Raw genomic sequence first — 24,221 nt, forward strand, 5'->3', positions numbered from 1 at the left:
GTGTTATTTGGATTAAAAGGAAATATGAAAATGACAGTCAGTGAAATCTAGCCAAGTAAGTTGAATGTTTATTTTCTAACCTGAGATGCAAGAGATTTAAACTTTACTGAGAAGTGGCTGTTTTCCTCCATAATCTGAGTAATAGCTGGTCATTACTGCAAAATGAAAAATTCATATTGCTTTATAGGATGTTTGCTTTTGCACTTTCTAACTCTTCCCTCATGTACTCTTCACACCTCCAAAAAATAGTGGGAAGAAGATATTTCTCCTTTAGCTCGACAGACGGCTGGCATTAAGAATACCTTCATTAGCTGGGAAAGCCAGTTACTGCCCCAAATGAAACATGGTTTGCCATACTTGAATTGCCCCAGCACTGTTACTTCATGTGTTTGCCTGTCTTTAAAAGAATTATTATGCCACTAGATTTAATACTAAAATGAACTGAATTCTGAACTTGGATTGTTTTTGCTTTTTTTTAATTTTTTTTCACTAGAATGTGCATGTTAACACTCATAGTCTCATAGCACAGCTTCTAACCACTGCCACTTACTGCTAACCCTCCAATACTATGCCAGATCAATGAAACTATGCTTTCTAGGTCCATCAGTAAATCGGGAGTGAATTATTTTTTTTGCCCTCTCAGTCTTTGCTGAGCGTTGGCCCCTCCCCTCATGCCGGTTTCCCTCTCCTCGCAATGCTTTGGGAAAGAAAGTGCAAGTGCCCCTCCGCTTGCTTTATTTAAATTATCTCCTTTCCGCCCTGCTTCTCGCCTGGGGAAGCGGAGGAGCGAGGCGGATGGCTCAGCGTGCCGGGGAGAGGCAAACCCGGCTGCTCTCTGAGGAGGGCAGGAGGGAGAGAGAGCAGGAGCAGCATCTCTCGCCGCAGCCTTTTTTTTTTCTGCGGGCTGCTCCTTTCCGCTCCGCCAGCGCAGCCTGCCCAGAGCAGCGGGCTGGTCGCCTCCATCCCGCCGCATTTGGTATGCATGAGCACTGCTGTTCCCACGCAGGAGGTCGCTTTCTTAAGGAGGCCCGGTGGCCGCAGCCGCGCCGCTTGCCCAGCCCACCAGCCCCGTGCCCTGCGGCGGCGCGGGCAGCGCGGGCGGGATGCGCCGCTGTCCGGTGTGCGGCTGATCTCCCGGTGGGAATTCGCGGAGGGTCATGAATCAGACCGATGCTCCCCGGCCGCTCAACTGGACCATTCGGAAGCTGTGCCATGCCGCCTTCCTGCCCTCCGTCAGGCTGCTCAAGGTACGGTGACAGCCCGCGCCGGCAGCGGGGTCTGCCGCCCGGCACCTGTCCGGAGCCCTGCAGACGCCGCTGCTGGAAAGTTAATTCAGGAATAGTCCCAACTTTCCTATTAATTAGCTTCCCTACCGCCTTTAAAACCCTTTGCGGGTACCTGAAGATACCGAAATCGTGTGTCTTGGCTCCCCTTGGCATGTTTGACTGTGGGGAATGGTCTGTGAGAGAGGCAGAAGGGCAGAAAGGCGTGGTGGGTGTTTTCTCTGCTTCTGTTTGCCTCGCTTTGGAAAAATAAAGCCATGAACTTCTAGGGATGAAGAAGGAGTCTATTTCTAAGGCGTGTTCCTTTGTGAGCAGTCCTCTGCTACCTGTTCTTTGGGATCATCAGGTCCCAAGGAAGTACTAGAAGAAGCTCCAATACTACTCAGACCAATGTGTAGATGGAAAGGTTTGTGAGTGGACAAAAATTATCTTGGTTTGCTGAAAGCTGTACATAGGAGTAGGGTCAGTTAATGACTGGCAGTGCAGACAGCATCAATGAAACTTTTTGGTGATGATTTTTTCTTTGTTTCTTTAAACAAGTGGCACACTTTTGAAGCTGTTTTTAAATGTGCTTTCCTATGAGATAATTATTAATTTTCTGAAAAAAAAATCTAGGATTATAGACAGCGGAGGGCTCTTAATCTCAGCACGCAAAGTGCCACTACTACTGCGTGTCCCACTGAAGCCTTTTTAGAGTCATTTGTAACGAGAAAACACAACATCTTGAATCAACTTGTCGAAAAAAAACAAACCCAAAATATGTTAAATTGAAACTGAAAAGTCTTCTTTGTTCTTGGAACTTCTTAATTAATAGGATTATACAATGAAAATTTAAACAATATAATCAGGTCCCCTTAGGCTGCTGCACCATTAATATGTGTTATAAAATGTTGGATTCATGACACTAGGTATCTCAGTTGATCTCGGTACTTGATAGTTTGACTTTGAAATTAATATGCAGTCGGGTAAAACATGGCTACTCTAACAGTGTATTGGAACGTAATGTTTGATACAAGTGTTTGATTTTGTGTGGGTAGCTTCGAAATTAGGTCAGTCCTTACTAATGCAACATATTTGAACAGTAGTGTGGTGTATGATAGTGTACTTTGCAGGCATTTATTTGATGTATAGTTATTGTGTATGTGAGGCACAAGTGATTATACTGTGAATCATAACAGGTATTTTCCACATCCTGAGAGGAAGGGGCTACCCAGGAAAAATATTTCTGCTTCCAACCCAGATGTATGGCTGCTGGGAGGTACATGGTGGGCAGCTCCAAAGAACAGAAGAAAGATAAAACTTAGGTTGCTGAAAAAAACAAAATATAACTAAGAGGCAACAAATCAGAATGTGGGGTTGATTCTCTTGCAAAGGCTTTCCCAGTCCCAGAAGCACACATTAGAATATCCATACTCTCCAACTCAGATGTATTTAGGAAAACATAATTTTTCCATAGTGTGAGAAGTCAGATGTGGGAAATTTTATTACCATCCTAAATATTGGGGGCGGGGGGGAGGGGGGGAGAGAGGAGGAGGGGTGGGGCTGTCTGCAATATTTATTTTTTGGCAGACAAATGTTGCCCCCTGTGTATGGTTTCTCTTCATTGCACATTTTAAGGGTGAAATGCTGCAACTGATTATTAAAAAAGCTGACTAAAAATTATTTTCTGAAGGTACTGCTATAACCCTTTAGGGCCAGACAGAGAGTGGACCCTGCAGAGTTAACAGGAGCAGGGCAAATAACCAGAGATAAGCAGCCTCTGCACAGAAGGGTGTGTGAGGTGCGGGAGAGACCATAGCAGAGGAGGTGGGACTCTGGCACCATCCTGAGCTGATGAGCAGAGCTGGTTTATTGGAGAGGGAAATGCTTATATCAGCATCTTCAGGGCTCCCAATCAGCTTAAAATTTTGCTTCCAATGTATTATTCTTATCTTTGTCTTTTATTATTTGACGTGTTCCAAGAAAGTGATTCACATAAGAGCAGGACCCCGTTGTCCTAATTCCCCAAAAGATACAACAGCCAACCTGAAGGAATTCTTCTGTCACAAAGAGCTATTAAGGAAAGAGTGTGATAACAGCAGCATTAAATTACCAGACAAGCAGTCTAAATATTTTCCTGGTTTTCCTCAGGGAATTTGAAAATTTTTATGTATACAAATTCCCTCATCAGAGGGTGTCTGTATTATTTTCTGATCTGTATATTTCTCCCAAAACAAACAAACAAACAAACAAACAAAGACACCTTTTTTTCCTTCCCTAAATGAGAGGTGGTCCTGGAAATCCACAAACAGTGGAAGGGCAAGTGCACTAATCTAAGCTCATTTTTAATTGCCCTTTTTTGAAATGTATTAAGTGGCTGTTAAGGGCTAATGCAATATCATTTCTCAGCAGACATCCAGTGGACCCTTTTTTATACAGCCTTTCTCTGCAGGGAATGACCTTAATAACAGAGTAAACTTTGCAAAAGCTGATATGTAATGGCACATTTTTTTAACTATCTGCTTTATTTATGGTTGCCAAACTCTATTTCAACGTACATTGTGAATTTATTAAGAGTAAGAGAACATAAAATATTGTTGTGTCTTGGGCACTTCCATGCTTTATTTTAGTCTACCAGAACAAAAAAAAACCCTAAATGACATCACTAAGTTCAAAGATACACTTTTACCTGATCTTCTAAGGAGAGATAGTAGAGCTTTCCTATTTTACACATGAAAAAATCACTGTGGCATGACCTGGATGAACCTTGGTAGTAAACAGGATGAACATTTCAATTAATTCCCTGTCTTCTAAGTGAGAAGTTTAAAGTCCTTATCCTGTGGATATAAGTTTAAGTGCGGCATTGATGCTTCCACAGAAATGGATAAACACTGGAATCTAGGACTTGCATGGAGGCCTCTTGCTTTGTATTACTCACTGACAAATCTATAGAATTGTCTTGCAATAATAAAAGGTGTTACTCAGAAGGTAGGTTGTGCTCCTATTCTGTTCTGTTGAAATGGTGTGTGGTGCTCAGTTGCCTGAACTGACATTTGATAACAGCTCTGGCCACAGTGGCCTCATTTCATTTTGCAGGTGCTGTCCAGCTTTGCTCCTTATGCCTTTCTTCCAGGCATGTGTTTCTGTTGTAACCCATTTCATTAATACCTTCATGTTTAGGTATGGTTTTATAATCCTGTTTTCTCAGGTTTTCATTTTCTAACAGGCACGCATATACTAGGAGCTGTGTTTGAAGTACAGATTAAAACAAATTATTGTAGAACATTTTTACAACTTATGCCATCAGCTCATCCCTCACTGCTCCCATTTTTTCCCCTAATAAATATTTCTTATAGCATGTTTCGTGCTGGTGCTTTTTGTAGTCGTTTCAATATGCTTAAACACGCACTAACACAGCATCTAATGCCTTCCCATCAGAACTAAGTGGATTTAGAAGTGTTTTGAGTGCATGTGCAGAGAGGGTGGCTTTGTGCAGGGAGGGGAACCCTTCTCCTGAAATGGTCAAGTTAGTTCCCAGAGATGGCTTTCCAGCAGTCACTTGTCTAGCTCATTTCTTTAAGAGTTCTGAAACTTATTTATTTGTGTTCTTGGCCAAGATCTTGTTATCTTGATACTTTCTCATTTATTTTAAGGACGGTTTGGTATTAGTGGCAAGCAGTCCTGATCTACTTTGTGCCATTGTGTACATAAGAGCTATTGCAGAAAGCTCTGGTAATCACATTTTTGTTTGATTTATTATAGAAAAGAGTTTCTGAGTCTCCACACATCAGAGGTTGCCTTCTAAGAAAGAAGCCAAGTCCAAATGGTGGAATTTAGAGAAAACAGACATTTTAGAAAAATGTTGTGTGCTCTTAAAAAATTAATGAATGACATGATACTGAAGAATTCACTCGGAGTACTCTGTGCACTAGGAAAGATTGCAGGTGTTGCACTTCTGCCTGGGACAGATTTGCTTGTGATGCATGCTGTGGGATCAAGGAATGAGCAATACACACACACAAAAAGCACAAACCCAAACTAAACTTAGGCTAGGCAGAGACTGAAAAATAAAGGGTCTGTAATGCACAGTGAGCTTAACACCACAGATTTAGAGACATGCATGCATAAAAGTACTTTACAAAACAATAGGAAAGCAACAAATTACGCAGTCCATTTTTTCTTAATTATACTACTAAAGTTTTTCGTAATGAATTTGAATTGCATGTCATTAAGCCTAAGAGGTGAGACACCAAATTTCTTACCAAATGAGAATCTAGGTTTTATTTTTGTTATTTTTTTTTTAAAGTTTGATTACTCTACCAAGAATGCAAAAGGTAACCCAAGAGAAAACTAAAAAGCTAGGAAATGGTTCATTTGAATGAGACACTGTCTTTTTAAAGGTGACAGTATATACATACGAAATTCTGACTGTGCTGAAATATGTGAAATAGCAATGTGGACAATATTTCCCCTGCTACAGCAAGCTTGTTTGTGTCCATAAATAATGTATCTACAGGAATAAAGACTGGGAAACATGTTGCAGGCTTTATTAAGGTACATAGTGAAATACAACACTGTTAAACAGCTTAAATCAGCTAAAACCTCATTGCTGTTTGATTAGCAAAGACGACTTTATTCCAGGTTATTTAAAAAAAAATGATTTGGTAAACTGAATGAAAAATTTGCTTCTCCAGAATGATGAAAGAATGAAATGTGTTCTTTATAAACCAGTACATATATATGCTTTTGAACCTTCTACTGTGAGAAAAAGTAAGAGAGAAGAAAGCTGTATCTTCTTTTGGAGCTCATTTTATTCTTCACATCGATTGGGGAGGGGGGCTGGGGGGAAAGTGGGGGTGTTATTAGGCTGATAGAATAGTCCTGTTACTCAGGGAAGATAGTTATGATTTTTTTTTTCTTTTAATTTCTTGTAATTGGATTTGTGTGCCATAATCACAAGATGGTAGTGTTAGATTATGTTATGGTCTTCAGAAACAGAATTGCAAGCTTTTGATACTATTTTATCCACTATCAATAAGAAAATGAGTGGAAATCTAGGCACAAAGGCAGTAGAAATGTGTAGATTTTTTTATTTCAGTCTTTTGATGTCCAGTTGGCAGTGAGGTAGTCTGATTTATCACTGCTTAATAGGTAAGGATTGATTCTGATTATGATTTTAGCTAATTTACCATATACACCTTTGCAAACTGCAAATTGCAAAAATGAGAGGGCAGGTTTGCTAAGTCTTGACTGAAAAAAACTGAGATATTTGGAACAAATCCTAATGCATACTGTTATCATTAGTGAGCTGGCACACTAAATGTTTCTGAAAGTAATATGCACATTACTGACAGTGAAATGAGGGCAGTAATTTACCTGTGCCTGCACTCAGCTGCTTACTGACTTAAATCGTAATAATGGATGAGCCACCACTACACTTCCTTCAGGAGGATTTGATGCTTTCTGGGAAGTAATGACAGGACAGCCCTCAGGATCAGACTGCTTAAAACATACTAGTGTAGCAAATATTAGTCAATGTAACAATTTTCTTCTAAATTTGCTAATAGGAAAACTAGTCATACCTCTCAGTATGGTGGGATGATGTATGTGGTGTGAAAGATATATGAGGTTTAGGAGTGCATGTAAGTTCTGTTCAGAAATAAATTATTTTATAAACAAACATCTGTTTTCCTGCTGAAAGACCATAGTTATTTCTATTAGAGTTGTAATAGATGTTGCATGTTTCTGACTCTAATTCACAGATTTTGTAGTGCGCATTATTTGTCCTCAGAAGCTCAAAAGCCACATTACAGCAAAGAGAAAGATTCTGCTTTCCGTTGCATGTTCTATTCCTGTGCCATCACTTTCATCATTCAGGGATGGCAGAAAACAGTCCTGGCTATGGCATTGCTGTCCCTTTGCAGTCTCCTGCTTTATCATCAAGAAATGCATTAAACACAGCAAATCAAGGGAGCAACGGATATTGCAGTGTAGCTTCATCGCACCTTTGCACAGGAGTGCTTGCATTTGTCCTGCCCAGCTGTTAGCTGCATCTCTAGTGCTTCACATTTTATAACCAGTAATGGCCACCTGGTGAAAACATTTTATAGCTGGGGCTGAAGAACTGATGATGTGCCTTTTGGGGGTTGCACATCCCCCAGAGCTACTTATTTCTTGAAGCCATGCATCTCACCAATGGTGAGATGAGGTGATCCTTCTCACATAGCATCTCGGCATGTTCATGTGTAGGGAATTTCTGACAGATTGTCGGTTCATTTCTTCTGAAAGGGAAGGAAAAGTGGAAGCTGATAATGACTTTTCCTTTTTTATATACAGAAGTAGACTCTTCATCTTGTTAATTCTTTGTTGTACTGCACATTTTTTATATGATCTAAGGTGAATCAGAGCTTCTTAGCAGTTTGCCTTATTGACTGAATCTTTCCCATGAGTGTGACTCAGGTTGGTGACCACTGACTTGGAAGTGATGTAGCAGCAAAACAGCTTCCACAAGAAGAAATAATATCCTAATTAAGAAAAAAAGAAAGGGAGAGGTGACAATAAAAAGCATAGCAGTGGAAGTTGTGTTTCCATGGGATAGCCTACATGAAAAAGAGGTAGACACATCACTGCCATTTTGAAGGAGGAGGCTGTAGTCTACTAATTCCATGTGGAGGGAAAAATGGTTTTGATTTTCAGGTTGGAAAAGGCTGTGTGAATGCAAGGTTTCTTCTTTTTAACCAGAAAATTTTAGAAAAAAAAGGCTCTTCTTCCTAGGTGTGCCACCACCATGTGAGTGCTTTTCAAAAAGAAGTGATAGAAAAGGTAGTATGCAGCAGCTAAGGTAGAAAAATACCAAGCTGCTTTACAGTAAGAATCTTGCAATGGCTACTGGTTTTTATCCTCTTGCACATCTATATTATTTTGCAGTGGTTTTCCTAATCCTGCTGTTTTATGAACATCTTTTCCTTCATCTTAGAAAATACAGTGAGACTTTTGCCACCTTTTGTACTGCATGGCCAGTGTACTACAGTGACAAAGGTGAGATATACAAACATCACCTAGGATTGTCCACATTTCCTGCAGGCAGAAGGACTTGACTCAGAAATAATCTCTGCTTCTCATGAGGCTCAGTCTTCTCAGGTCTGAATACTCACAGGAGGTGGCAAGGGGCCTCAGCTCCCACTGGCCTTTGCAAAAGTTGATAAACCACACAATAAACTTGCCTATCAGAAAGTAAATGCAAGTTTCCTAATTTGTGACTGCATGAGAGATGCTTTACGGTCTTCTTTCCAGATAAATTTTTAAAAATGTAGCATTTTTATTATATATGAACAGAATTGAAAAGGATTAAGGCTGGTTCTGAATAGATGCTATTGTTTTAAAAACAACTGTAAAATGCTACTAAGTACAGAAGTCATGTAAACAAGAGGCTATTCTGCTTAATGTGTTGGTGGAATCCTGTGTTAACACCATAAGATTTTAATGGTGTCCTGCAATACTGTTTCGTATGTTTGAAAGGGTACCATGTAAAAAAATCAGGCCACAAGACCATAATGTGAAGCTGAGATGTTTTATTCCACCTGAATTGCTAAAAAGAGTATGTTGCAGTGTAAAAAGAAATGCCCTTGAGGCTCTCTAGAAATTTATGTCAAAGCCAGTAATAAAGCATAAAATAAAATCACTTCATCAAAAATATCTTTCGTCCCTCAAATAATATGATGACGTGAAACACATTGACAAAGTGCTTTTAGTAGTGTCAAGGAAGTAACTGAATAAAATATCAGGATTCTTATGATGTAATTAAAACATTTATCGGGTTGATTTTACATTAATGAGAAGGTGACTGAGTGATAACATTGGCTTTCAGTTGCCTTTTCCTTCACCTGTTGTTGGTAGATGCAGAGTCTAGATGTAGTAACTTACTGAGCCATCATAATTGAGAATTTAAGGAGGATGCACCACATTGTTTTGTCACAGAAGGATGCCAATTTCTGAACTTCATGGTTTACTGAATCAGCATGGTATGTTGCTGCCAGGTCTGTTGCAGTGCAGTGTCACAACTTCCCAGAACTGGATCAACCAATTACAGGGTACCCTGAGGACCTTCCAGACTCACTTTTGTATGATTGTATGTAGAATATTCTGTTTTCTGAATTGCGAAGGCATTTTCCAAATATGTTCTTGTTCAACTTTGGGGTTCAGTACTTCAAATTACTGGGTGGTGTCTTATGCAGGAGACTGTACTTGATGAAGTGTTTTTTTTTTTCTGCCTGAAAATTATCACATTAAAACTGTGAAAATCTGTACAACCTAGCAATAATACTACTGCTTTTCTCTTTTTTTTTCTCCTACATTTCTGCCCATATCGCCACTGACCCCTTTCCTGAACTGCATCACTCAAAGCAATTTTCTGACATCTAGCTGTTTAGCCTTTACTCACAGAAGCAATAGTGGTGCCAGGTTATGATGGCAGTAATGATAACAAATAATTTGCTTACATGCAATCCGATGACTGAGCCATCCAAGGCTCCCTCTGCCTGAAGGATGGGTAGAACAGGCATCAAGATTGACCAAAATGCTCAAGCCAAGCACCAGTAGTTTTTTGATGTGATGGCTGTAATTTTGCATTGTCTTTGATAGATCTGCTTGCAAAGTAATATTGCTTGGAAGCCAAATACTTTTTTAAATTATTCAGTTCAAATCCAACTTTGCCTTAAAAAAGAATATGACGCTTTTTTTTCTGTGAGAACAGGGTAAATTGAGATACACTGTGAAAAGAGACCTCCGAAAGTTTCTTACGCTGTCCTGCCACTAACAAGACTACTTCAATATGCATAATTTCTTAGAGGTGTTTCTGTAAGTTCCTAAAGCCATAACCCTCATAGACAATCTTTTATGGTGACTGCATCTAGGCCATCAGAAACATTTTTCTGTGGTGTCTGCCTGGATCTTTCTTGCTGCACTTAAAGTGTATGATTTCTTGTTTTGCCCACTGTGAACAGAGTGGACAGATGTAGCAGCCTTTTGTGCTTAAAAATTCTTGTGTTACATTTGGACATTGGCTAGTTTAATAGATCTGCACATGACATAATGCTCTTTGTCATCTTCCAACATAAATTATTAGATTATTTATTCCACTGTTTCCTCCATGGAAGTTAGGGTGAGACTCGCTTGCTGCTTTCTTTTTTCTCTCTTTCTCTGGTCTTCAGGTGTCTTACTGAAATGGCCAGCAGGGACCTGAGGGACTCCAGCTCAATCTTCCATGCTAAGACTAGCCCTATAAACTGGGGAAGGGTTGGTAAGGAAACAGAAGGTATCAGAACCCTCCTACATTTCTGTCTCCTGAAGAGACTAAATAACATTTCTGCTAAATTGCCCACAAAATCTTCCTGATTTAACTGACTTTACAAGAACGTGAGGTGACTAACAACTATCAGTCTTCAGGGAGAGCATTGAGGGGGCACAGTCACTTTCTATTTGCACAGTAGAAATATTCTTTTTATTACTTTGTATAGTAATAAAACCTGTTCCTTTAATCGTCACATTAGCAAAGAAATATTAAAACTCAATGTGGGGGACAATCGGCATCACAGTACAATTAAGACACTGAATTTCAAGCATGTGTGCTACGTTTATTACATACAAATGAGGAAATCCAATGTTCATGTGGAATACAAAAGTGATTTTGATCCTTCTAACACAAATTTGGAGGTGAGAGAACAAACAAGGTTTTCAGACATATCCTAGTGGGAAATTAAATATGATCAGGTTATTTTATCTTGATACATGTGATTATTTAAGAATAATGTAAAGATAAAGATATGATCTATCAAGGTGAAAATATCCTGTGCAGTTTCTTATTAATGGTAGCTGTGGGAGCTTTAGCTTATTCAAGATGGGAATAGTAAATTGTTCAGAGGATTGCTTCCTCCTTGAAAGACATTGATTGCTATTACTAACATCCAAGGATGAGGTTTTTCCTTTTGCTTAGTTTTATTTCTTAAGTAGTGAAAATTTCCAATTTTATTTCATGCTCAAAAATTCTCAAGCATTACTAAAATGTCCCATGATAAAATGGATCCCTGCAGAGTCAGAACAAATGAGAAGAACTACTTGTTCACCCAGTGTTGCAGTCTGCCAGGGATACAACAGGAAGCCTTTTACTACTGAAACTGAGAAAGCTGTTTGCATCAAGTTATCTGACAAATTTAGTACCGCAATGCCATGAAATCTGTTAGCACGGATACTTTCCATTAATTTATTTAGTACTCATCTGAAATCCAATTGGATCAATGGAGACACTTTCACCAAACATTAGAGGATGTGACCCTTATATGCCAGATAGTAGAGCTTGAAGCAAAAACACTGCAATACTGTGGGATATGTATAATGTACATTATGTTATTTTGATTCAGGATGGGGCACGTGTTTAGGTATCTCTGCTGCAGATAGCTGTGTGCATTACTAATGCTGCAAATTTTTTCCATGCCAAATCCCAAGTCTGCTTTCCCCTTAAGGTAAATAAAGAAGGCAAAAGTCTGAAGGAAACTACTTAATATGATTAAATAAATATGAATATCTGCAGAGAAATGTGTGGAACATTTATTAATTAAATTGATTAGCAGCATAGCATAGAAAAAAAAATTCATTTTCTTTGAGCAATGAGGATACACTCACTATCTATCACAGTTCTAGCCCTTCTTTGCATTGATGTAGTCACAAAATGACATTTTATTACAGTTAAGCCACATTAATGGTGGATTGTATGTTCCTAGTGCTTTGGAATTGCATAGTGAAGTATTCTACTTTAGCTCATTTTGTGGAATACGCTTTATTTCATTATGAATGTGATCGCTTAATATGACATTGCTCAAAGCCTTGATAACTAGATTCTTTTTGATAGTAATCCCAACCCTAATTGTGCTCTTAGCATTTGTAAGTAAATGCTCATTTGAAAGGCAGAGGTCATTTCATGTCAGGAAGGATTTCTCCCCAATAGTGATTTAAGCGTGGCAGAAGTGGCTGTTAGACCTGAGTTCTGGGGAACACTCTGTTCCTTGGCCTAAGCCAAAGCAAGGTTAATGCTGCAACACCATCTCAGCTAAGCTGCCATGGGTGTCCCATAGCATTTCTTCCTCATGCCAGAATGCTATTGAATGCGCTACATGTATATGTATAGTCTAGAAAAAGATCTTTTGCAGATGAGAAGTCCTAGTTTGGAAGCACCTATGATGTATCCTCACGAGTAAAACTAGCATTAACTTTCTCAAATCTGCTTTTCATGGCCTTATTTTTGTGTGCTCAGAATTAATATTCCTTGACTCTAGACTGATTTTTCAGAAACCGCTGAGGCAACATTCTCCGGAAACAAGAGTCCTAATATAACCATAACATTGTGTTATCTTTCTTGAAGCTGGAGAACTCAGAATCACTAAGATGAGGGACTTGTAATGTGTCTGTAGCACAACTGCTCCATTAAAATTTTAGCTCTTTCTGGATTCTCTGCTCTGTGCTTCCACAATGCAATAGGTAATGGCTCTGAATTTCACATTTGAGGTCTTCCTCGGATGCTCAGATTAGCTGTCATTAAAACACTTGCTTCCTGCTCTGATGGCTTTCAAAACTTTTCACTGGGAGGCCACAGACAGCAAAACATAATGCACTTGTTTCAGTGCAAAAAAAAATAAAGATTTAGCAAGGAATGAGATACCCATGATTAATTCAAGTAGTTGATATGTGATCTGAATAATCTGTGAATACATGAATTCTAAACCACATTATGTTTAAAGCAGCAATTATTATTATTATACCCCGCTTGTTTAGATTACGTACACATTAGTAGAACTCTGCTTGCACTAGTTTTGGTTTTTTTTTTCAAATTCCATTCATAATAGTGGGTTATTTAAATATAAAATAATGAAGTAGTTTAGCAAGAGAAATATTGACAAGATGTTACAGGCAAAATAAAGCAGATGAAAATAGGAAAGTTAACATAGCACAGTGTCTTTGAACTTCATGGACAGGATAAAATACAAATACATGACTAATATCAGTTTCTTGCAGCAAGTTTATCTAATCAACTTAATCCTTTCACTAGATGTTGTTTGCTGTCTGCTTCCTGATCTCATCCTGGAGATAGCAGATTACTAATCCCAGATCTGAGCTAAAATTAGTTAGCTCTTCCATGTATACTTAGAATCATAGAAACACAGAATATCTTGAGTTGGAAGGAACCCATGAGGATCACTGAGTCCAACTTCCTGCTCCTTGCAGAACTTCCTATAGCTTCCTAGACTGTATGACTAAGAGCATCGTCCAGACAGTTGGTGAACTCTGACACGTTTGGTGTTGTGACTGCTTCCCTGGCAGCCTGTTCCAGTGACTGACCACCTTCTCAGTGAAGAACTTTTTCCTGATGTCCAGTCTGAACTTCCTCTGACGCAACTTCATTCCATTTCCTGGTGTCCCATCACTGGTCACCAGAGAGAGGAGACCAGCATCTCCTCCTCCACTGCTCCCTTGAGGAAGCTGTACACTGGGATAGGGTCAGTTCTCAGCCTTCTCCAAGCTGAGCAAGCCAAGTGATCTCAGCTGCTCCTTTTAATTCTTGCCTTTGAGGCCTTTCACCATCTTGGTCATCTCCCTCTAGACACACACTAACAGTTCAATGTCCTTCTTATATTTAGGCACAAAAAACTGCACAAAGCACTAAAAATGGGGCTGCACCTGTGCAGAGTAGAGTGGACAATCACCTCCCTTGACCAGCCCGCGATGCTGTGCCTAATGTGCCCCAGGACACAGCTGGTCCTGTTGGCTGCCAGGGCACATTGTTGACTCATTTTCAACTTGCTAATAACCCAGATCTCTTTCTGCAGGGCTTCTCTCCAGCCTCCTGTCCTCTAATTTGTACATATAACCAGGATTACCCTGTCCTAGGTGCAGAATCTGTCACTTGATATTGTTAAATTTCATATTATGACTGCTCAAACTCCCTAGTCTATCCAGATCTCTCTGTAAGGTCTCTCTACCCTTAAGGGAGTCTAAGGCTCTTCCTAATTTAGTATCATTGACAAACTTCATGTACATTTAGCTCCTGCATCCACATCATTTGTAAAAACATGAGAACATTACTTGACTTCCCATTTTCTATTTTTCTCCCAGTATTAGAAACAGTGGTGGAAACTGGAGTTCATGGTGAACAGCAGAGTTAAGCATGAAGCAGCAGCATACTCTTTCAGCAAAGATGGCCAGCTGCATCCTACACTGTGTTAGGACTGTAGGCAGCAGGAGTCAAGGGAAGTGATCCTTCCCTTGTATTCATGAGATCACATCTGAGTGCTTTGTCCAGTTCTTGGCTCCCCAGAACATGAAGCATATGGACATGTTGGAGTGAGTGTGGTGGAGGCCACTAAATTGATCAGGGAATTTTGCACATGAAATGCAAGAGAGAGCTGGGTTTGTTCAACCACAGGATGGGGAAGGTGGAGGTGAAATCCCATTTCTGACTTTGTATATCAAAAGCAGACTACAGAGGAGATGAAGCCAGAGGTTTTTCAGAGATGCAGTGTCAGGACAAGTGTAATAGAAACAAGTCATCATGAGGGCATTTAAGCACTGAAACAGGTTGTCTGGACAGGCTCTAGACTTTCTGTCATTGGAGATGCTCAGAACTGAGCTGTATGGGGCCTGAGTAGCCTGATCTAAGTGGAGCTGTCTGGCGAATTGTGTTTTCCTGAGTTGGTATAATTTGCAAAATGGAGCAAAGACTGTTAATTTTCAAGGAGAATGTGCTTGGGTTTACAGGCTTCTCTTCTGTTTTAATGTTGGTAGAGATACATTTTTAAACACCTCCCTAAGCAGTGCAGAACAGCACTGCAACTGCTACACTGTTATCACAGGAGCTTCTTGGATTCTGGAGTTTTTAGAAGAGTCTTTTGAAGTTACTACCAGTGCTTGGTGGCAGCAGATATATCAAGGGTGAAAGGTGGCAAACTTTGCATGTATTCTGTGGATGTGAAGCAAACTGGTTTGTACGTACACATTACGTTACAATTCTGTTGTGGAGTTGCTTTTGCTGTAGCAGCTTTGCAGCTGAGCGTCTCACAAATTTGTTTGGATGGCTGCTCGTATCACGATTGTAGAAACTGATTTATAGCAACAGGCAGCTTTCAGAAAGTTCAGACAGCCATTGTATCTCTGACTCTTTAGCATGCTAGCAGTTGAGCTAGCAATTTATATCAGCTACATGCTGTCAAGCTGTTTGTTATCTGTGACCTACTTCATCTCAAATGGAATATTTACTTGTTTATGCACAGTTATGCACAGTGGGGCTTTCAGTCATTTCTTTGGCAGGACTTGTTTTGATAAGTCTTTATGAATAAGGCTAGGCACCACTGGCAGCGATGGTGGGGGCTGCATTCCAAAAGATCCTGAGATAGGGTTTCATCTTCAGGCTCTGGCTATCTCCTTCCCAGAGAGAAGCACAGGATCTCAGTTGTCAGTCAGTAATGAGGTTGTGCTGCTGCAACCGTGTCCTCAAGGATGACAGGAAAATGGTTTGCTGGATGAAGAGGACAAATTGGCTGGGGTCTCACGTTACGGGTCTTATTGGATGTTCCTGCTGGCTACAGCAGAAGCAGTGGCTGGTATGGGGTATAACTGGTAGAAACTGGGGCCTTCTGGGCAAACTGAGAGGCCACAAAACTATGGGAGCCAGGTCTGACAGAGGCCCCAGCCACCGTAGTAGGTTAGCCCTGGTCTTCGTAATGCAAATGACCTCAGTCAGCCCTAAGCTGGGGCTTGCTGCCCCAACTTCAGTCTCCACGGATAATTTCATTATTTGTTCAGTGAGGCACGGCCATGGAGAGAAGGTTGCAGTCCTCAGAGAACTGGTCCAGGGCAGCACACAAGGATTTGCAGACAGGGATTGCTTGCTTGCAGGGTTGTGACCTGCCCCAGTCAGAGCTGGCCTTGAGCACCTGAAGCCAAACCCCCAGGAGGGGATGAAAATAAGTTGTGGAGGAGGATTGCACAGATGGTTTCAGGCTGGTCAGCTCAATCAGAGCTCAAGGTCTTGGGCAAACCCTTGCGTGGGGGTGCAATACTGATCCAGCTTCTTGATCCAACTTCTGTCTCTTTTTTTTCTTTTTTTTTTTGAGGAGTAGGAGGGAAGAAGAAAGCACTGAGAGGGGCTGTGGAAGACGTCCCAGTCTCAATTAAATCAGTGTGTCATTCTTAGTGTTGGCTTCATGAAAGAATTTTAAGCAATCCAGTGAATGGAATTTTTGTTAATTCCCTGCTATGTTTTCCATTTTCTTTAGACAGGCAATTTAAACACCATTATTTGTACAGGTTTGTAGTACATGTACACTCAGTTGAAGCATATTTTAGGAAAAAAGCTTTTGAAAATCTTAATTGTGTTTTACAAATATTTTTCCCTTAACATAAATACATAGTAGAATATTTTTAATGAATAAATAAATATTCCCCTTGTAGGGGACTAATATGACCAAATTTTCAGGGTAAACCACTAAGTAGCCATTAGACTATGCCTTTTTTCTGAAGAAGCTGTGCTGTATCTGAAGCATTGATCAAGGTATTAATATGGAAAATAGAAGTAATTTTTTTTCTGCTTCAGTGAAAATAGAAATTCAGTATTTTCCCTCCATTTTCCCTCCACTCTCAATCTGAGTGTTACTTTTTCAAAGGAAAACATGTATGATATCTGTCTGAAAAGGTTAAGAATTTTTTCTTCAGTTTGGTACTGGGGCTTATACCCATCAGTTGCTATTTGTTTGTAGGGCAGGCCTTTTTTTTTTTTTTCTGATTGTTACACATTCTAATGCCTGAAGTAGTTTCCTCTTAAGCCTACTATGTATTAATAAACCAGTACTGTGGAAGAATCACTTATTTCTTGCTGAGCTGGAGATATAGTGCTACCTATGACATTGCATCTTAGAATGATAGTGAGTAGAACTTGAATAAGGCTATATGATGTAAGAGGTAGCAAGTACAACTATTAGTCTTGTCTTAAAAGGATAAGGAAAATAAAATCTGTATCCACCAAAGGTACATTTGCACAGCAGAGGGTACAATAAGTTTTCAGAAGTCCCCACCCTGTTTATAGCTCTGTACTGAGATACAGAAACTCACACCTACTGACTATAGATGGTTTCAGATGCTCTGTCCCCTTCCTCTTCCTTCCCACTTCGTAGGAATTGTCCAGAGTCTGTTTTCCTTTTCTACTCTTCTGCTTGGATTTTCTTGACAACCTGGAAGCAAAGTATCAACTCACAGTCAGTTTTTCTGAAGGATCCTGGAGGATTCTTTCTGAAGTACTGTAATAGTAACACCTGCATTTCCTTCCACAGCTAGAAGATCCAGTCACAGAATCACAGAATTACAGAATGGTTTGGGTTGGAAGGGACCTCTGGAGGTCATCTACTCCAACCCAACCTGCTAAAGCAGGTTCACCTAGAGTAGATTGCACAGGAATGTTCCCAGGTGGGTTTTGGATGTCTCCAGAGAAGGAGACTCCACAACCTCTCTGGGCAGCCTGTTCCAGTGTTCTGTCACCCTCAAGGTACAGAAGTTTCTCCTCCTATTCAGATGGAACCTCCTGTGCTTCAGTCTGTGCCTGTTGTCCCTCATCCGATCATTGGGCACCACAGAAAGGAGTATGGTCCCATCCAGTCAGATAATTCCACTTCTGAAGCATGGAAGATGAATCACTTGTTAACCTGCCAGACAGCATATGAGTTATTCACTGATTATTCCCCAGGCCTTGGCCATGGATGATGCTTTGAGCTCTGCTGTTTCTTTCCTTTGGCGCATGACAAGGGTTTGTTTTGTGAGGATTGAAAGTGTTTTAACTAGAAGTTATTCAACTAAACATAAAGATCTACAATATACTGCGGGTTGGATCATATGATTTTTTTTCCGAATGGCTTTAAATTCTTTGAAAATATTAGAAATGGATCTCATTTTAAAAATATTTTCTCAACAGGAGATGGAAACAAAATCTCATGGCAGTGAATTAGAAGGATGATTTCTTCTTCCATATTTGAATGAAAATAAAATTAGAGAAATATTATTTTTCTTAGTAAATGTATAGTCTGTTGTACGACAAAATATAGCAGTTCTGGTACCATTCAGGTAAAAAAAAAAATCTTAATTAATTTACTCTTTAGATCATTCAGTGTATTTAAATATGATGTGCTCTATCAGTAGTCATTATTCCCATTGATGTTAAGAAATATGGTATTCATGGTTCTTAATCTTTGTTGCAATCACACAATGATACTTGTAATGGAGCTAAACTAAACAAGATGCCATGTTTTCCACACTCAGTATCTGTGTGTAAAGAAACAAATAAAAAGCAGTCTAAACAAAATGAATTTAACCAAAACTTTAATTTTGTCCTAATCTTGTAATTGCTGCAAGCAATTACCTGTTAAAGGAAAAAGAATTAAGATAAAACCTTGTCACTCTCTTCAGAATGTCTTTTTGGTGGGAAATGGTTATGCTACCCCAATAAACATCTGTTAATGACCTGGTATTGAATATTGCCTCTTTGCTGTACCTCTAAGTCCTGAGGCACTTCACTGAAGTACACATACAGACAACATGGAGACTTGCTGTATCAAAGAACATGCATTGATTTAAGTTGCAACCTTGACTGGTTTAGGCTCCAGTGGTAGCATGCCATCTTTTTATTTTACTGTCTTTGCAGCTTTACTGACTGGAACCATATAACTGTAAAACAGAAACTGATGGAAATTGGGCCCAGAATTCTGCCTCTGTCCTTTTATAGACTCTGGCTTGCCTTGACCTATGACACCAAGATTTTGCTATGGTGCTGGCATATGAAACTGTAAAATGCATGATGTAAAAAACTGAATGATGATTTGAAAATAATGTCAAAGGACAGTTTCAAGGCTAACAACAAAGTATTTTTTTTTAATAGATAATGCGATACATAAGAAGTGATATATTGATTACTTTTCTTTGTTCCTGTATACATAATACAAATTATGTTATTTACTCAAAAATATAAAACAAGAAGGCATTTCTTAATAAGAAGATAGAGACAACAACAGCATAAAACAAAAAACCAAAACACCTGCTAATACCTAAGTTTGGCACACATTTGAATTCTTTTCATTCATTCATGCACTTTAAAAGATTTTTCTCCAAATGAAAAGTACCCCATCATTTGCTATGAATTGTAATGTCTGCTTCAGGAAGCTGAAGTATAAGGACTGCAGACTAAAATTAAGGTAAAATAGTAATCCTGCAAGATAAACGGTTAGAATGGTAATGCTGAATTAAATATGATACCTCTATAAACACCATTGCATATATTTTTCATATAGAAAATCTACGCTGCAAAAAATGTACTCTATTCATATGGTAATATCTCATATCCATATCTGCTCCAGAATAGGAAAAGTTTCTGCATCTGCTATATGGATTTTTACAAAGTAGATTCAGCTTTCATTTCCTATTGTGAGGCTGATTATTGTTGCTTGATGTAGATCATTTGTGTGTGTACAGTATTTTTGTTACTCATTCTGTTGTTTGAATTTCTATAAGGTAATAATATACTAACAAAAAAATGAAGAAATCCATGCCTTTTCCTTTGTGATATTAGTCTATAAATTCTATTTGTTCTTGATATATCGATCTGGAGATAGGGAAGCTGTCTTTATTCAGGATAGTATTGTTAGTCTTATGCATTTGTGTGGCATCTTTGAACATGGCTGGACCTGGCAATATTCCAGATCAAAATCATAAATTCTACAAAGATGATCAGAGAAGGTGCTTGTACAGGATACACTGAGAACACACTCAAATGGCACTGATGTTTCAAACCCTATATCTGGACTATATGCAATTCTGCTAAGATTAGTGCCTTATTTTGTGGAATTTATGTGATAAATCTTTATGTACTTATATGCAAATAATTTATGACCAACAGAAAACTTCCACTTTGAGCTACTAGTGAAAAATGTTTCTCTCACAAGTCTGCTATGTCTTATTTTCCAGAAAACGTGGTATCATGTTTCCCTAGTGGACTTTCAACTTCCTTATCTGTTTGGTGCATTAAAGTATATATAGTATTGAATTCACCTCAGTTGTGATTGTTGAAAGTAGCAAATACAAGAATGCTCCCATGATCTTTTGTGACACGAGGCTCAATTTTTGAGAGTGAAGCAGTTTTTTTCGGTTCTCTTTTGAATAAATCTAGTCTATATATAGTGCTAGTGATCTCAACTGGCAAGGTTCGTAGGTCTTTGGTTATTCATGCACTTCATTTGTACGATATGTGCTTCTGCTCAAATCAGCTGGCAGCCCCAGCTGTGCTAATTGCACACTGTTCTGGAGACTGGCAATGATTCCAGTTCATTGGGTTGCATATAGCATATGAAGATACAGTTGTGTTCTTTATTATAACGTTATGGACTATCATGAGCCATCCCTTGAAGAAACTCATTTTTGTTTGATTGTCTTACCTAAAACCCCACGATGTGAAGATTTATTACATCCATTGACAGTTGACTTCTGCCTTTGTTATAAGAATGCAATTCTCTGCAAATCCACAAATTTCTATTGCATGGCACATTTGCTTTTGTGTGGAATGGTTTACTGTTATAGAACATCTCTTCTGTCTGGATGACTTGTCTTTTCAGGTTACATGCACTTTGTTGCACACTCACAGTTTGCATTTTTTTCCTGTAAAGCCTGCAAAACAGACATTACTGCTTGTCTACTGTGTAACATGAGATCTGTAAGGCAGACTTTTGTCCTTGGCATGACATCACAGTTTATTTGCAATAGGAATGTAGTTACTTTGTCTGATCATTATTTTGTCTGTAAGACTTACCTCTTTTGGCTTTGATTTCTTAATATTAATATTCAGCTACTAAACCAGCATTAGGTTGCTTTGTGAACATATATTGGTTATCATGAACTTCATTTGCATATAAAATGTTTGGCTGCTTCTCCTGCACATAGACTGTATGTTCTGTTAATATTTTCTGGCACTATTTTTTTTTCTTTTGATCTTATTTCTGGCATGCAGCTTTTTATTGTTGTAGTCCTCAGCAGATCTAAACAGAAAATAATTTCTTTATCCTGCCAGAAGCACTGAGATTTCATTAATTCTTTCCTCCTCCAGAACAAACCTGAGATCACCACCCCTTCCACTGATGACTTCTGAGAAATATAGGAAACCTCAGTTCTAAAGGTCCTCCAGTCAATATTAAATTATTATGTAATCTTCATTTATTGTGCGTTCCAATAAATAACTACTGGTAAATTCCTGCAGATTATCCAGGTTAGGTCTTAGTAAATTGCCAATTACTCTAATGAAATAACTTTTTTCATTATAGTTCAAACACAATTAATTTTTAGGATAAATTTTGTTTTTATTTAAAAAGATAGGATTCTTATACAATTCACTGATCAGTTTAAACATAACTTAAGAAAAAACTACTGTAAGATATTAAATACTTTGAATGCTTTTTATTTTTGTTTCCATTTGAGATGAACTTGTATTTCAAGAAATACTTCCCTTTTAGGGGATCTTTGCCAATTTCCAAAAAAGAAATTAAATTCTCATTAATTAAATGCTAATTTAGGATTAGTAAGTAACAACAAGTCAGTAATCTAGGGCCCAGTTCAGTTTAGGCAGAGCAGAGAGACCAGGCCACAACAGTTTGTGGGCATATTACACAAGCCTTGTACGTGACATAGACTGCTTATTTTTTCTTTCGCCCAAGTTCTGTGCACACTCTCATCTTGATCAGCATTTGTTTCGTGTTCAATAAAGAGCAAAGGAATAAAACATTTAATTTCACTTAAAATGGTTTTAGTTGATTCTGTCAGATGAGATGACTGTATTTTTCAGCTTCTATGGGGAATCAACTCTTAAAATTAGGAACTAGGGACTGTCTAATTTCTTTTAGTTTTTCTTTTTGCAAGGATTCCACTCAGGAGTGCTCTACGTCTAGGCCTGCCTGCTCTTACATATTGAAACTGGTGTCTGAGAATGTCTACCAGGTGCCCATGACACTGAGCCAGCAGGTCAGCTGAAGAGCCTGCCTTCCTTCCTTCCTTCCTTCCTTCCTTCCTTCCTTCCTTCCTTCCTTTCTTCCCTCCTTCCCTCCTTCCCTCCTTCCCTCCTTCCCTCCTTCCCTCCCTCCCTCCTTCCTTCCTTCCTTCCTTCCTTCCTTCCTTCCTTCCTTCCTTCCCTCCTTCCCTCCTTCCCTCCTTCCCTCCCTCCTTCCTTCCCTCCTTCCTTCCCTCCTTCCTTCCCTCCTTCCTTCCCTCCTTCCCTCCTAAGAAACTGTTTCATTATCAAAATTTCTGTAGTCTAATAATGTTTCTTTTGATTTAGGTCTTTCGCTTACTTCTTGAGCAGCAGCAGCAGCATTCAGAAGTGATGCTGATGGAGTCACTAAACATGTTGCTATGGTTGCCCTTATTTATTAATTATGTCAGTACAACACATCAGTCCTTGTTTTTTTTTTAAGTTTGGACCTGATTTTTAAATGTTTCTGAAAACATAAACCCAAATAGGCCAGGCTGTTCCCTGCCTCACATGAGCCTTACACAGCTAGCAAGTAAAAAACTTCTTTGAATATAGTGCAGCTTTATGACGAATACATCTAATCAGCTTAATTTTAAAACAGCAGACTTTTAGATAAGATTTCTTTTGACCATTTTTCCTTAATCTGTTTTTATTTATTTTGAGTACAAAAGGTGGGTGCAAACATATACCTCTGTACTCTGCAGTTTACCTATATAAAAGTTCAATATGTAAATGTAATTAATTCTCTATGCATTTTATTAGTAGCGAAAATGTTATTAGCAAGAAGACTAAGACTGGATAAGCGATGAACAACAGATGCTTCTCTCTCTTTAAATCACCTTAAATTGTGACCTCAGAAGGATCAACAGCAGTGCTGGTATAGACAAGTAAGCATATGGCAGATGTTACCATGATTTTGTTAGAGCAGTTAATACTAAGACATCACTCCCTCAAAAGATCCTGAACACGAATTGTTTCAAAGGGAGAGAAGTAGAAAGATAGGTGTATCTACGACAATGGCTTTATTTCTATATGGGTTTTAGTTAATTTTGTTTTATTTTGGATAGAGGTTTTTACCTTTAACACTTCTCCTTTCTCTTCTATCCTTCGTAAATTCTTCTTGTTTAAAAAATAAGACCCTTCACTAGAATCTATGTGAATTCACTCAAGCCATTTACAAATAGATACAAATATTTCTTCATTGTGCTGCTGCAATACATGACATTTTACCTTTCAGTGCCCTTTTCGAAAAAGTAAAGCCTTAAGGACCTGAGGCCCTTAAATAAACCTGAAGATGATCAGTGTGTTTTTCTATATTCTCACAGGAGTGCAGAAATTACACTGTAGCCCAGCAATAGAATGTATGGACAATGATATTCTACCTGTGAGCTACCTAGTTGGAGGGAAGTATGAGCGTGCAGTCAGCATTTTCTGTGTGTTGCTAGAAAAATGAGAATTCTGTAAATACTGAGCTTTTGGTAGGCAACATGCTAGCCACTGGCAAATGCTGCTGCTGCTTTGTCTGAAATATACTGGAGGTTCTGGGCGAGAGGGGGAATGATTAAGGGCAGTCTTGCAGTGCACACCCAGGAATGCCACAAAGCTGAATACTTAGGGAATTCTCTAAGTTTTGAAGGCTGGGGTTTGTAGGCAGGCATTCAGATGCAGTTCAGCAGGCTAGCTGGTGTTTTTGGACACTGACATTGGAAAAATGCAGGAAGGCTACAACTCAACAGGATGTTGTTGCAATAGGGATTGTATAAACATAATATACAAATGAGTCTAAAATTATTGCTGTGAAAGCATCAAGAAAGAAACAGAGAGATCAGTGCAGAAATTGGTTGTTGGTATAACCCCTACAGCAA

General features: G+C 39.0%; 1 protein-coding gene across 2 annotated transcripts in view; it reads left to right on the forward strand.

Moving 5' to 3' along the window:
- Positions 1-24,221, forward strand: part of TRPM3 (transient receptor potential cation channel subfamily M member 3) — a gene marked incomplete at both ends in the record, with an annotated part of 397,932 nt that overhangs the window by 127,290 nt on the left and 246,421 nt on the right. The window contains one exon of one of the 2 annotated variants that reach the window (XM_080362472.1): positions 1,158-1,247. The exons of the other annotated variant lie outside the window; for it this stretch is intronic. Coding sequence (XP_080218598.1) covers positions 1,158-1,247 — 90 coding nt within the window. Of the gene's footprint in view, positions 1-1,157; positions 1,248-24,221 lie in introns of those variants that run through there. 2 annotated transcript variants of the gene reach the window in all.

This window comes from Nesoenas mayeri (genome assembly GCF_963082525.1).
Source record: "Nesoenas mayeri genome assembly, chromosome: Z".
NCBI lineage: Eukaryota > Metazoa > Chordata > Aves > Columbiformes > Columbidae > Nesoenas > Nesoenas mayeri.